General features: G+C 35.2%; 1 protein-coding gene across 1 annotated transcript in view; it reads left to right on the top strand.

Annotated features, from left to right (window-relative positions):
• EXOC4 (exocyst complex component 4) overlaps positions 1 to 15,717 on the top strand; it is a 911,913-nt gene that overhangs the window by 90,261 nt on the left and 805,935 nt on the right. The window contains 1 exon segment of the mRNA XM_074267888.1: positions 5,646 to 5,889. Coding sequence (XP_074123989.1) covers positions 5,646 to 5,889 — 244 coding nt within the window.

Genomic DNA, 15,717 nt, shown 5'->3' with positions numbered 1-15,717 from the left:
ATTGAAGAAAGGTAAAAAATTTTCAGTGTGACTCATGCTCTATCTAAAACTGTCTTCACATAGCAATGTGGATGGATTAGAGACTGGAATTGAAGCAGGTGAAGTCTTTCATCAAATTCCTAGATTTTAAGATCCTATTAATCTGCATCACCTTATCTAAGAGGATTAGTGCCAACAAAAGGGTATAATTTGGGATGCCATAAATCATATAAGGAACAGTATAACATTTTATTGGGTACATGTACAGTCATGGGACTAATGAAATATACTATGATAAATGGCAGCAATTTGGTATCATTTTTAGTAGTGAAGAGTAAGCCCACAAAGCTTACTCTTATACAAGGTAGTCTAATAAATAGTGGCTTTTACAAGCTGGACTTTTAACAAGAGGCCTTAAAGTTTTTTCCTCAGAGTATGAAAGAGCAGACATGAGGGTGTCATCCATTACAAGAGACATTTTTATGGGATATCTTTCAACTGGGGATCCGATGACAGAATAGCTCTTCTAGACTATTATGAATTAAATGAAAATCTTGATTGTATGAAAATGGCCCTTTTTCAGATGTCTTATTCTGTTGCAGAGTTCTAAGACTTTTCATTGAGAGTAACCAATTCATTCAGTTATCAGGGTTTTCTCTTGCATTGTCTTGTCCGATATTGTGTTTGCAATGTGAGGGGGAAACTAGTGTCTAATTTAGATAGAGTAATTCAAACATAAATTGAATGGAAAAGATGGAAAAGTGTGTGGGGGAAAGCCAGTAATAGTAGCAATTTGTTGGTTTAAATCATTGGACCCACAATATATTTTTTCATTTGGCAAACTGCCTTTGAAACATTTAAACTGAGCAATTACTCCCAGGGCACACAGGCATTTTATTTGTGGTTTCTTTATTCATTTTATTCAAACTCCTATTGGGATCACTGTGAATATGACTGTAATGAAACTGAAGGCCTTGCTTCTTTTCTTTTTGGTTTTGGCAAAGGTTAAGCAATAATAAAACCTTTAGAGAACACAAATCAAATGACTTGTTACAGTGCTTATTTAACTGTCTTCTTTCACAGCTGTGATCTTGGCTTACATTTTATTTCATAAAACCTTGTTCTAAGATGGGATTTCTATCTTCAGAATTTTGTGGTCCAAGATACTTAAGATTCTCTTCATATAGAATGAGAGAGAATATGTCTTAAAACTCTGGGGAGATGGAATTTGTCTTCTTGATGGTCTGGTACAGTATGGGATAGTGGAGCTCTTGATGATTACATTTACTTGAGCTGCTTCCATTCATATGTTAAAGCTCCCAGCTTCTTCAGTTTACCCTTTCTGCATTATTTGCTATTGTTGACTACCTTGTTTGAGAATATGACCCTTGAGAGCTATCTGCACCCAGAGAGAAGACTGTGGGGACTAAGTGTGCCACAAAAGAGTGTTTTCACTTTTTTTGCTTGTTGTTTCCTTGCTTTTTTTTTTTTTTTTTTTCCTTTTTGATCTGATTCTTCTTGTGCAGCAAGATAATTGTGGAAACATGTATAGACGAATTGCACGTTTAACATGAATTGGATTATTTGCTGTCTAAAGGTGAGGCAGGGGGAAGGGAAGGAGAAAATTTGGAACACAAAGTTTTGCAAGGGTGAATGTTGAAAATTATCTGCGCATATGTTTTGAAAATAAAAAACTTTAATAAAAAAAGAACATGACCATTCAGGTAGAGGGGGGCTGGAGGAATATGGTATAGTAGAAGGTACATGACTTTTTTCCTGTGGTCTTAGGCAAGCTGCTCTTCTTGTTGCTACTCACACAAAGGGCCCCATCCTGGCTGCACAGAGTGTTTGCCCCAACTATCCCCCTGCCTGGGATGCTCTCATACCTCAGCTGAGTCCTAAGTCCTTCAGGATTTGGCTGAAGTCCTTTTCTTTCTGCATGAAGTCTTTCCTGGTACCCCCATCCCAGTCTGCTTTTGTCCCCAGAGCTCAGCATAGTGCCTGGGCACAAAATAGGTTTTCAATTAATACTTGTTGATTGAATATTATTAAGTGAGAACTTTCCAATTGTGTGTTACTTTTAACATCTTGAGAGGGAACAGAGTGCTTGTTCTGTGACCTACTCTAATGGAAGCTGTGAGAGGGACCTCGGTGGCCATGTGTTCCAGTAGAAAAAGCCCTGGCTGTAGATTTTCAGCTTCAGGGCTGCCCCTCCTTCTGGCCACCTCTGGGACCTTTGGAAGGTCATTTAATTTTTCTGGGCTCTCTTTGTTTGTGTATAAAATGAGAGAGCTGGGCTGATAACCTTGAGGGTTTTTTACAGTTTGAGTTTTTTGATTCCCTCACTCATATAATTTCTAAACTTACTATTTTCTGGTACTCCAGATGCAGTAAGCTATTAAATGTTTGGTGAATTGGGACAGTTTTATAAGTATTGCTTACAAGAAGGTATTACGCCAGGTTGTCTTGGGCAGGGCCCTTGATTTTCACCCTTTGTAGCCTTCTGCTCTGGAGTGACCAGTGTTGCTCTGATTTCAGTCCTTACCTTTTGACTACAAACATAGTGCCCTCTCTATTAGGCCATATAGACTAATTGAAGTGGAAGAGAACAAGTAATGAGGCCTGACCCCAGCTAACATCACAAGGTCACGAGGATGGAGCCTGTCATTGTCAGAGTCGACTTGGAGCCTCTCATTTCAGTTTTCTTCCTTCCTTCATTTTTTCATTGGTGAAAAGCTTTTGGAATTTCTGATTTAATAAATTGCAAGAGGGAAAACACAGGTATTGCCAGTAGATGTAACCATTTATTTTGTGACTTTTTCATTTCATATTAGCTTGTAGACTCATGAAGAATAGCTTTGTGACATTGAGCAAATCTCTTAATCTCTGCCTGCCTCAGTTTCCTAGGGATAAAATGCAGATCATAAGACATCTACTTCTTAGGGTTTTTGTAAGGATCAAATGTTATAATTTGTGTAGTGTCTAGCACATAGTAAGCCTTTAATAAATTCTTATTCCCTTCGTTTCTTAAGTTGTCATATTATGATAGGAGAGACTTAATTAATGTACCTTCTAGGGTTTTGCTGTCTAAAAAAGATAACCCTGATATAGACTCATGTTTAAAAATCCTACAAGGCATGAATACATGGTAAATAAATAAGTCAAGGGTAAATGTTTATTTACTATGGGCAACAAGAATAAAAATGTATTATAGTACCATAGAACCATTATAACTATAGAAACTTTTAGGGGCTTTACTTAAACAAAGACTTTCACCTATATATTTGAGATATTCAGTGAATAGATTTCAATGCCTTCCCATTACATTAAATAGACTAGCTTACTTTTTATAGTCTTGTGCTTTCTGGCTTTCGTGAAAGCCAAAGAAAGAGGTAAACAAAGAATTAGTAAGAAAGATAGTGCCCATTGATTGGCAAATGACAAATTGAGGAATTCAGAAAAAACATGGGAAAATTTGTATGAACTAATGCTAAGTAAAATAAATAAAACAAAGAGATGAAGGAAGATACACAATAACTGCAGCGTTGCAAATATTGTATAAATGTTAGTCACTGGTTGATTGGTTGGTGTCCTTCATTCTTAGAGAGGACCAAATGACATCATTATGTTAGATTTGAATTACAACATGTCTAACTGTGTCTGATCAGACCAATATGAGCTCAAAATGCTCTGGCACAGGTTGGACACAATAGTCCCTATAAACATTTGGGGTGACTTCTCTAACATTGCACATCTTGTGTTTCTTCTGAGCTATTTCATTTCTAAGTTTTGCTCTTAGAGTACAGAATCTTTTGATGAGGGCACAGCATGCTGGGCAATCCTGTGCCTGTGTCTCCTATGTAATACATTCATTTCTAACATTCTTAAGAGAGACCTTGAGAGTGTCCTTATATTGCCTTTTATGACCATCTTATAAATGTTTGCCATGTAAGTTCTCCATAAAATAATCTTTTTGGCAAGCATGCTTTTGACATTCGAACAATATGGCCAACCTAAACAAGTTGTGCTCTCTGCAGTAGAATTAGAATGCTTGGCAATTTAATTTAAGAAAAGACTCATTGTCTGGTACCTTCTCCTGCCAGGTGATCTTCAGAAACTTCCTAAGACAATTCAAATGGAAGTGATTCAGTGTCATGTCATGGTGCTTGTATACGGTGCAGGTTTCACAAGCATACAACAGTGTAAGTCACTAAAAGGAGGTTGAGCTCTGAGGAATGGAAAAACCAATGAAGTTTCTGAAGAAAAATTGATGAAACATATGCTTTCCTTCATGGCAGAGAACTGAGTGACTAATATTACAAAACATCATATGTATTGTCAGCTATGATCTCTATTGGATGCTTTTGGTTAATTATTTTTCTTTGTCACAAGAAAAGATCCAGTATTGAAAGGAAGAGATGAGAAATGACTACTGTGTCAAGACAAAAGGTATCAATTCAATGAAACTTTCTTTTAAAGGAAATAATACATTCTGTGAGCCTCAGAAATCTGAGGCTTTCCAAATAGATTACTGAAGGGAGGTTGGAGAAAAAGACTCCAGTTTTCACTCTTTACTACTTTCTTTTTTGTTCATTCTGGAAAGACATTTGTTATTTCTAGACTATTACTTAGAATCTTACTGTAGGATTTTTGACTAGTGACAGTTATTATTCAGAGAACTCTTTCATCAGGATCAGCAAAGCTGTGAGATCATTTGTTCTACATATATGTTTTCAAAAAACAAAAAAAAGGCTTTTAAGAACTTCCACTTTCTTATTTCTCTTCCCTGAAAGCTTTTCTCTTTCTGAAGTCCATTGACCTAGGGTGTACTGAGAATTAGCTCTTCCATTGTATTTTCTTTGCTATTTTAAATTTTAATTATTTATATGTTTTAAAAAATATCCAATGTCCTCAGGTCCGATCTATTAGTTGAATTTAGGTTACTGACTTTTCTCCAAAGCTTACAGTGAATATGCTTAATTTTCTTTTTTTTCCCCTCTATATTTTTTACTAAAAAACCAAAACAAAACAAAAGGTAATTTAAAAAAATCGATTGTTCTTTTCCCTAACCCCCAAATTACCTCTTCCCATCTTGCTGTACCTCGCCATCACAACCTTACTACCCTCAACAATGATCACCACTCATCATGGGATCATAGGAAATGCAAGAAGATCCTCAGACCAAATTCGTATACCATATCCCTTCCCTGTCTCTACCCACTTCCCAGATAGCCTACTTGCTCCCTTTCTTGGAAGGGCTGAGGGCTAAGGCAGAGTTCAAGAGAGAAGGAAAGGTGGGCCTGCTCACTACTGTCTACCTGACCCAAAACCATCCACCTGACCCTCCTGTCTATCTGAGAATGCTTAATTTTCTTAATCTGTTGACAAGACTAATGAAGTGGCTTGGTAGGCAGTTGAAGATTCCCCGTGGCATACTTGCCAGCTGTTTCTATAATTGTAATAAATGTTTTCTGCCTTTCATTCTTCATTGGTTGAGATGATGCAAATAGGGATATGAATGTTATCATATTTTTAAGGAGCAATATCTTCTTTAGTTCATACCTTATTCCTTCTAAAGAAATATGGAAAAATAACCAGCTTGTTTGTCGAGATTACCTCTGTGTGAATACTCTACTTTTTACATTTGGTATTTTGTGTGTTTTCAGTCAGAGAATTGAACCTGCAAGACATCAAGGAAGATTTGGAGCTGGATCCAGAAGAGAATAGTAACCTCTTTATGGGCATTCTTATCAAGGGGCTAGCCAAACTGAGGAAGATCCCAGAAACAGTTAAGGCTATCAAGGAACGGCTGGAACAAGAACTAAAGCAAATTGTTAAGAGGTCCACGACTCAGGTAGCAGACAATGGCTACCAGAGAGGGGAGAACCTTTCTTTGGAGAACCAGCCAAGGTATGTATGTGTAGGCCAGAAAATGAATTTATTGAAGTCCTCATCAAGCAAGAGAATCTGTGTGATCTAATGGTCTTTACACTTTGATTTTACCTAAATGTCTGCCACTAATTTGCATTCTCTATTGGTTTTAGATTAATCCTTCATATTATGGAGTTTCATTTTATAATCTCTTAGGCTACTTCTCTATTTCAGATTCTGTAATTTCATTATTTCTCACAGTATATCCAAAGTAATAATTATGAAAACTACTGCATGTGGGCCAGCCAATCATCTTGTTTGTAGATGAAATCAAGGAGGCTGTACATTTGGAAAACAAAATAAATTCTACCCCTAAATAACCAAATTAAGTCCTCTTTGATAATTAAGAAGTGTTATATGTCCAAGATCCAAGCTATTTGAGGAATCTATCAATAGGAGACCCAAGAGCTTCAGCTACACAATATAGTTAACAGGATTTAGAAAGACAATCCTGTTGTATAGGGAAAAAGAAAAAGACATCAAGGGAAAAATGCAGATCCTAATTAGGTTGTACCTTTATCCCTGATTAATGCCAAGTCCCCTGGGAGAGACTGGGAGTGTATGTATAATCCTGGAGTCAACCATGCAAAAAACAAACAGGAGAGAAGAAAAATAGAGAGAGGGGGAGGGAAGGAGGAAGGAAGGAAAAAGGAAAGGGGAAGGGCATGGGAAGGGGAAGGAGATTAAAAAAATAATAATAAAAGAACCCTTAAATGCAGAATAGATCCTGTTTGCTGGAAAGTCTTTAAGTATGTGGAAAGGAGGGGTTAATTTCCTCTCGGTATAGGTCAGCTTGTAATATCTAATTGTCATTGTCTCATTGTAACCTTTTTTAAGAAAATGCAAGCTAGTTGAGTACTGAATGGTCTTTGCATCTCTTCTTATTCAGTTCTTGGCACTTAGTAAGGACTTCAGAAATGCTATTGAGTTGGATTGTTTTAGCTTCTCAATTGTGAGACTTCAAATAAATAAATATTTCTTTTTCTTAAATTCATATATGCAGTTTAAAAGCCCAGGTTCCCTAAAATTTCTAATTAAGTACTCAAGTTTTTGAAACAGAATTTTTCTTCCTTTCACATTTTTGGTTTACTATTTTGAATATTGTTAAAACTATTTCAGACATTAATTCTTCTGAAAACCTTTTTTCTTTTCTTTTCCTTTTTTTTTGGGGGGGGAAGGTGGAAGAGAAAAGTAATTAAAATGGTAGGAAAAGGGGCTGAAAAATAAAATAAAATTTCAAAAGTCTGAATTAATTAATAACTTACTGGTAGTAGATAGTAATCAGTATTGGCCACTCCCAACTTAGATCATTCATTTTGTAATGAGGAGAAGCTGAAAAAGGATTCTAAATTTGATTTTGCTTTCCCATCACTGCCCTGACTTCTCCCAATCTCCCAACCTATTGATTGAGTTTTGGCAAAGACCTGTTTGTTTCCCTATTAACAAAAACTCCCATACATTGGCTTACTGTTTACCCTCTTACTCCAAGTCCCTCGGTAATTGCATTGAACTTTCATAGGGAAATACATTACTAAAACATATATTGGAAATAAAACAGAGGTACATAGATCGATAGCTTTTCCACAGAACTCATTACAGTGCCCTCCAAAACATGGTATCTTTCACAAGTGGATTTTCAGTAGACTGCCCCAGGAAGTAATAAATGTTCCAGTACAAGGAATGAGTCAGCAGTAGTTTTTATTAGTTTTGTCAGTATTTAAGATGGCTCTTATTGGTAGGACACATTGGACACTAACTAGTGAACAAATTGTTTACCTTGGTTTTGGTCCGTAATATGACCCCATTTTGTAGAATGTACAACTCCCATCTTTGTTATCAGAAAACCTGTGAACACATAAAATAATGGAGAGCTTGTACATTTTTCTCTGAGAGATAAGAATTTAAATTCTTCAGAATTTCCATTGAAACTGATCATTTCGATTCAGTCCCCTATAGTATTATGATATTACCCAGTTTAGCTTGATGGATTGTGTCTGCTTGTTTGATTTGAGAATTGACTAATAATGGATATTTAAGGTTAGTTTGCTAGTCTACACTGTCAGAATTATAGTTGTGAGAAGCTTATATTCATGATTTTTTAGGTTTATCAATTTTGTTTCTTGTGTGGATAAATAGCCCTTGCTTTTATAAATAATTAAATCTGGCACATTGTAATACAGCTAAAGGAACCCTGTTAGTAATCTCTCACTTTAAGAATGATTCTTTCCTTATTTTAGCCTTTAGACAAACTGAACAACACATGAAAAACAAAACCCTTAAACTTCCACCTATGAAACAGCCTCAAAGTAGATCCAAATATAGTAATTTTTCCCTAAGGGAATCATTGTAGAACATAATCTCATTAAATACAATCTGGTTGTGATGCATTACATCCATGTTTGCATCTGTCTTTATGTAAAGGGAGTTAATGTTGCATGTTCGTTTTCTGGAAACGCATAAGAGAGCAAGGTATGAATCATCTTGCTTTGAATTCCATTGGAGGCAGAATAGTTTTTTCAACCAGTTTTCACCAAGTTAGGAGAATCACTCATTAATGTAGTTTGCTTCTAAAAATTTCTGTTCCCTGTTTTCAGCAGAAGTATTCCCTCTCTCCTTTTGCTTCAATGCCATCCTGATTCTGTCAGCCATCTTTCAACTACAAGTGTCTTTTTTGGAAGAAATTTTAGTATTTTGTTCCTGCTATGAAAATAAACATTCATATATGATGTTTCTGTCTCAGTGCTGCCACAACCACCTCCCTCCTGTTGTCCCCAAAAGGCCCTGTCTCTGACTTTACAGTTCTAATATCAGTTTCTCTAAGCTTAGCTGTCTCATTACTATTTTGTTTTCAACATAAGTCTAGCAACTTTGGCACTTCCTGTTTTGGAAGAGCCCTTATTTCTAAAATTATTACTTAATTAAGGGTAACTTGAGAAAGGATTTAAAAGTAGGGGAGAGAAGGATTTATCCTATCGGTGCAATATAATCTTCCAAGAATAGAAAATGGAGAAAGTAGACTAGACAATTAAAGGCATTATTAGTGTGTGCATGAGGAAATCACTTGTTTTCTTGAAATGTATTTTGAAATTTTCTGAAAATAAAAAGTTTTACCATTTTGAGAAAGAGCCAGAGTTTTGCTATACCTGAGTAAAGAAACCCATTCAGTGTTGATTAGACATTCATTGAGGGGGAATTCAATAAATGAATAGTGTGGCTACCAAGGAAATTCTTTTCTACTTGTAGAGAGATCTGTATTAGATTTTTACATAGAGCCAGGGGATTTCATTCTTCTTATTTTATTATTATTATTTTTTAAACTCTGAATGACTAAAGATATAGGAACTATTAGGGATATTGTGATTGCAGGATAAGGTGGTTTAAAACTTTACCTGATATGAGCAGAAATCCATTTCTCATTTATATATAGAAAGATCAGGTGGGATACTCCAGAACTTCTTAGGAACCTTGAAGAAGCAAATTAAAACCTCCTCTTTGAAGAGTTACAAACAAGTTGAAAGTTTAAATCAAACAAACTGAAAGCTTTGAGGCTCATTTCCTGGTGATGAGTTTTTTGATTAGGAGTTAAAAAAACAGGATTAGATTATTGTGGATAGAGGTCACTGGAAAACAAGATAGATCTGTCACACAGTAAGAATGAGAGACAAAAATGAATAGCTAGAGGGGATACATTACTACCCTCAACATATTTAAAGATAGAGTAGAAAGGTTTTATTGTGATGGGTTGTTCCTTTCTAAAAGGTTCATGGGAAGGCATACACAAGAACTAGACAAAAAGTATGAAAAAGTTGTGAGCAGTATTGATTGGAGGGGCTACTCACAATGATATCATAGAATTATTAAAGTTCAATATTGAAATAATTTGTTTGATTAAAGTATATTATTTTTGTATCAAAAATTGACTAGTTAAAAATTGAAAATATATTGCTTAAAAGAAAATATATAATTGAGTAATCCTAATTTTTGAAAATAATTGTATTTTAATGTAAATGGCACAGAGGTGAGTAGAAATTAGAAATTAGTAGAAATAGAATATGGTTCAAGCATTGAAACAAAGGATATTTTAGTTATAAGATAATTTTATTCAGGAGGAATTTTATTCTCGTATTGTATTATGAAAATATGGCACATGTGGCCTTAATTTTGTCATTGAATGTATAGTTTGGTTTCTCCTAGGGTTCAATTAATTATTTCAAAGAACTAGTGCAAACTAGTGCAAAGAACTTCAGTGAATGACATTTTAGCAATGACATTTTAGCTGTGATCTACATTGGAAATATTTCTGACTGAAAAGAACTGATTGGAAATGTTTGATAGGGAGTTGATACTCAAAATAAATAAATGGTTAGAGAATTTCTAGCAATCTTAGAGGTCACTGTACCCCCATGAATTATAGTTTGAGCCATTGTCAGTGATTTATGAAAGTTTTTTGGGAACTAGAGAATTACTGTAGATCTGGGAAAATGTCACACATTTTGTTTTTCTTAAAAAGAAAAAAAGGGAATTTTGCAACTCCAGTGAATGTGACATTGATTCTGGATCATGAAATGAGAGAAATAATGAATAAATATTAAGACAAGGAGAAACCATGATCACAGTCCTCCCTCTTTTAACCCAATTTCACCAAACCAAAAAAAAAACCCTTAATTTTATTAAGTACAAATAACAGCAAACTTTTATTGGCATCTTCCTTTTTTTTTTTTTTTTAATAGGATAGTAAAGATCAAGGAACTACTGTGGATATAGTTTATTCATATAAAGTTTTGAATTTTAGTAAAACAGTCACAAGGTTTCTCATTCTACTATGATCAATAAGAATAGTGTAGACTACATCCCAGTCTCCCCTATTCTGTTTGGAGAAGTAACTTCCTTTATGCTTCTTCCTTTGCCCTAGGTTTGTAAAGTTAGCATGCTTCTCAGCAACAGATTAAAAGAAAAGTGTTTATAACCTTGATAATCCACCTTTTAAGGTGTACTAGTGTCAAGGAACACATTGTTTCATAGAATGGAAGCTATTAGGCAGAGGTGCATTAAATTTTGCAATAATCAGGTTTACTACAGAATCCAATTCAAAATAAGGTAGATCTTTCTTGTATCCCATCCCAGATAGAATTTCATATCTTTTATATCTTAGTGATTACTTCCCATAAGGTCCCTTAGACTGTAAGCCCCTTGAGGGCAGGGACTGTGGTTTTGCCATTCATTGTATCTCTAGTGCTTAATATAGTGCTTCTTTAACAAATGCTTCTTGTCTTGACTTTGTTTCCTTGAAGAAACAGGGCAATAGTTCCTATGGGCCAACTCTGTACTTAAAACAAGGATTCTTACAAGGTGCTAACTCAGTGGAATTGATAAGACAAGTAGTGATTAATAGTCTCTCTAGTTCTCAATAGTAAGATTGATTTAATCTTACTCCAAATAATGATTCCCTAGTGATATAATGATTGGTTTATACTCCGTAAACTGTAAGTGATCTAATTATAATGGAGCATATAAGCCGGGACAAACTCAGCCAAGGTCAGACTCAGAGAAGACAGAGGACTGGAGGTGGGAGCTCAAGCTCTCTGAGCTAAGGAGAGAGATTCACTCCATCTCACACCACTAGGGTGACAGGCCTGTCCTCCTGCCTTTCCTCTACTGAGACCAAGCTAGCCCAGGCCCCAGGCAAGGAAACAACAAAGGATTTGGCCTGGCTATTCTTGTGGTGATTACTTTACTGAAACAAAGGCTGCTCTAGAGACCTCCAGAAAACAGAATAGTACAAGTAGTATTAATATCCCTTCTTTCCTCAGCTCAGGGACAGCAATAGAGTGAACTTAAAACATATACCTAAAAGACATTTGGTAAGAATTCCCTATTAGAACTACAACAAGCATGAAACTTGTTCCATCCTTCTTTTCTGCAATAAGCATTTTTCTTTTCTTATCTGAAGATATGAATTTTAAGATATTTGTAAAATTGGTTATTTTCATTTAAAGAAAAATTGGTGAAGAGGAGTGTTGAGGTCAAGTCAAGAAGCATTTGCCCTTGTGGCTTTTTGTAGCCATTCTCAAGCAGCGCATGTAGCACCTGGACATGCTTGGAATCAGGAAGGTCCTGTCAGTAATTTAGATGACTGGTTAATTTGAATCAAAGCAATCGAGAGAAGCAAGCAAATTTAACTTCAGTGATTATGATTCCATTTGATTAAATCTCTACTTTTGATTGCTTGTGACAGTGAAAATATGCTTTAAATATACCCAAGAATCAAATACAGAAGGGGATGAATAGTATGAACAAGGAGATACATAGATGAAAAGCTATGTTCTGAAACTATAGTCCATTTTCAGAATAGTTATACTAAGATATTTTGAAAAGACAAATAACAAAGTTATATAATTTTAGGGTACTAAAGGACTTGAGTAATCATAGTATCATAGATTTAGGTTTGAAAGGGTATTTGTTACCTAGTGCATTCTCTACATTAATATAGATGAGAAAGCTGAGATAAAGAGATTATTACTTGACCTGTCATTTCATAAATGTGAAAACAGGGACCTATAGAGATTCTGTAGCTCACCCAAAGTTATATAGCCAATGAGTGATAGAGATAGGGCTAATCATAATTCACATTTGTGGAGCGTTTTTCCTCACAAGCATTCTGTGATGTGTAGATAGTGTATTACTAATTTTCCTATAATGAAACTGAAGGTTTTAATGTGTACACTTTTAGAAAGCACATAGCATAAACTAGTTCTTCTGATATTCATTTGGGTGTTCTTTTCCCTATGGTAAGCTGCCTCTTCAATAAAAAGAAATATATATTTTTAATAACTCAAGGACTGAACACAGAGAACTTGTTACGCTGAGACATAGTACTAGCTAGAAAATATCTATGATTTGTAAGATTCAATTTCATAAATATTTAGTAAGCACCTACTTTGGAAAGAGAAATCAAACTTCTTGGAAAAAAGGTCATTACTTGTGGCTGCATTCGACATTCATATGGCTACCTAAATCAAAATTGCCTCTCCCAAAATACGACTCTTCTGTGTCTATGTCTGTCTGTGTGTTTTGCCTTGTTAGAATATGAGCTCCTTGAAGATGGTTTGACTTGTTTGTTATCATTACTAGCACCTAGTACAGGACCTATTGTACCGCAAAAACTTAATTTTTTTTTTTTTTTTAATTATTCATCATGAAAAAGAACTATAGGATTTTCCAGCACACTTCTACTGGACCCTGCAGGCAGATTATAAGCTGTTCTGCTATAAAACTTATGTTCCCCAAAAGTACCACATTATGTGAAATCAAACAGTACATATCAGAGTACTTATGGAGAAGATGGGGTTAGGGTGCAATGCTCAAAAACTTCATCAATAACATATAAATTTTATACATATGTATATGTATTTTTTAAAAGATAGGAATGAAGTGAAAAGAATCACACAGTTTTATAAATGTTAAATGGTTAAGAAATTTATTAATGCTACAATAATTAGTGTATGAATCTATAACCCTGGGCTGCTACTGTGTCTGCACCCTGGGCCATAGGAGCTAGTTAGGCAGGAAAGGCCACAGCTCGAAGCCAGAGAGTGTGGCAAAAGGAGTAGGAGTGTTGTGGGCCAACTCTTCTCTGTTCCCAACTGCTACTATGCTAGAAAATACACAATAAATATGGCATTTTACCTCTACAAAGTCTCAAGGAGTGCTTATGGAAGCGGCCATAGAATGGCTGCAGCTTATGAGTTACTGTGAAGTGGTATAGTTGTCTGCATCTTGATGTTTCCCATATAAAAAGTCAAATTTTTCTCAAAATATTTCCTAATGTATCAGTTGCTTCAGAAGTGTTGAAACTCACATTATAGCAGAACTTCCTGTACTAATATGGAGGGACCACTGGCCTAACTCATTACATTTCATAAGTTGTGATGTATTTTCAGCACATTTCCCCTCTGCCTACATAATCAGATTTTATCAGCTTGAATTCCAAGTTAGAGACCAGACCAATAAAGAAAGTATTGATAAAATCTACTTAGTGAATTGTTTGATAACCTTATTTAAGTGCCAACCATCACACTGCATCAAGACATATTACTTCATTTAGCAGCTATTGAGAACTGCCTCAGGATCTGTCACTTTCTGCTTGCGAATTTGCTGGGTTTCATGATAAAGAAAATGCTCCTGGCTCAAACTCTTGTGCAGACTCTTGTGCACACTTTTTCATTCTATGTGCTTGATTGGCTTATGTCATTGATCCTGAGAGGGAAATGCTTGTAAAGAAAGAAATCCCTCCCTTGATGTTGTTAGATGGTTGTTTTGTCTATAATTTGGAGTAGACTCATTGTAAGAAAAAGGGTTAGAGGGGAAAAAGTACAGAGAAAATGAAGTCATTTAGTGTAGTTAGTTCATAACTATTCTTTTATAAAACTTGACATTCTTTTTGTTTATTAAGTTTATTTTATTAAAATTTATTTTATCTTCAATTCACGGAACAAAACAAGCATTTCTATAATACAGCACAATAAAAGAGATGATTTTACATGGCACTATAAATCTATAATGTAGCACTTACTATTTCCTCCAAATATACAACAAAATTATCATGTAAATTTTTTTTCATTTTTGTCTTCCTTTCCTCCTCCTTGTTCTAGAGATAGCTACCTTAGACACAAATATATATATATATATATATATATACACACATATATATATATATATATATATATATATATACAAACAAACACATAATATATATATATATATATATATATATATACATATACATATTACATATATATTTATATATACAGCATTGCTATTACTGTATAGTGTTTTCTTGATTCTCCTTACTTTGCTCATCATCTCGTACGTGTTTGTCCATGCCTTTCTAAGATCCTTGAACTCATCATTTCTTATAGCATACATATATATATATATTTCTTGTATTCTATCACAATCATACACCATAACTTGTTTAGTCATACCCTTATTGATGGGCATCCCTGCAATTTCTAGTTCTTTGTCATCAAAAAGCTGTTATAAACATTCTATTCACATTCCAGATTATAATTTCTATTTGTGAATTTCCCTCCATCTTATTCCCTTTTCATGTTACCTTATCTTCCTTCTCTATTCCCCCCCCTCCCACTCCCAGCCTTCACAGAATATTAGGTAGAGGAACCTCTGTGCTTGCGCTGGTGTGAGGAACTTGGTGAAGAAGCTTTCTCTACCAGTGAAAGTTGATAACTAATTGCCCAAAATTTTGAGAGGTTATGTGATTTGACTGGAGTCATATGGCTAATATCTATCAAAGGGCGTATTTGATCCAGCCTCTTCCTAGCTTCATATTCTTCTCTATCTGCCACACTCTGATGCCTCTCAGTTATTTTAGTAACTCCACTTAGTTCTAAGGTTTATGTAGACCTTTCCTTTAAACAACACTGTGACATAGTGAAGTCAGCAAGTATATATTAATGCTTCCCACGTGGCAGGCATTGTGCTAAGCACTAGAATACAAATATAGAAGCAAAAACCCCTACACAACAACTCCTGCTTTTTACTGTATATTCTAATAGGAGAAGACAATATATCAACAAAGAACCTGAAAAGGATTAAAGGGAAGAAGTGGAAGGAAGTCTTGTCAGGAGTGGAGCTAGAGACTAACCACCTAAGGCTGCAGGATGAGGAGGTTGCTGGGACCTGGTAGAGAAAGAGCTCTAGAGTAAGAAGCAGAGCCTGAGAATATAGGTAGTCTCCGTAGTAGCAGATGAGGAGGGGACCTCCAGCATACACCTAGGAGGCCTCAGG

This window comes from Sminthopsis crassicaudata, chromosome 5, assembly GCF_048593235.1.
Source record: "Sminthopsis crassicaudata isolate SCR6 chromosome 5, ASM4859323v1, whole genome shotgun sequence".
NCBI classification, from domain to species: Eukaryota; Metazoa; Chordata; class Mammalia; order Dasyuromorphia; family Dasyuridae; genus Sminthopsis; species Sminthopsis crassicaudata.
This window is presented reverse-complemented; position numbering and strand designations above follow the sequence as displayed.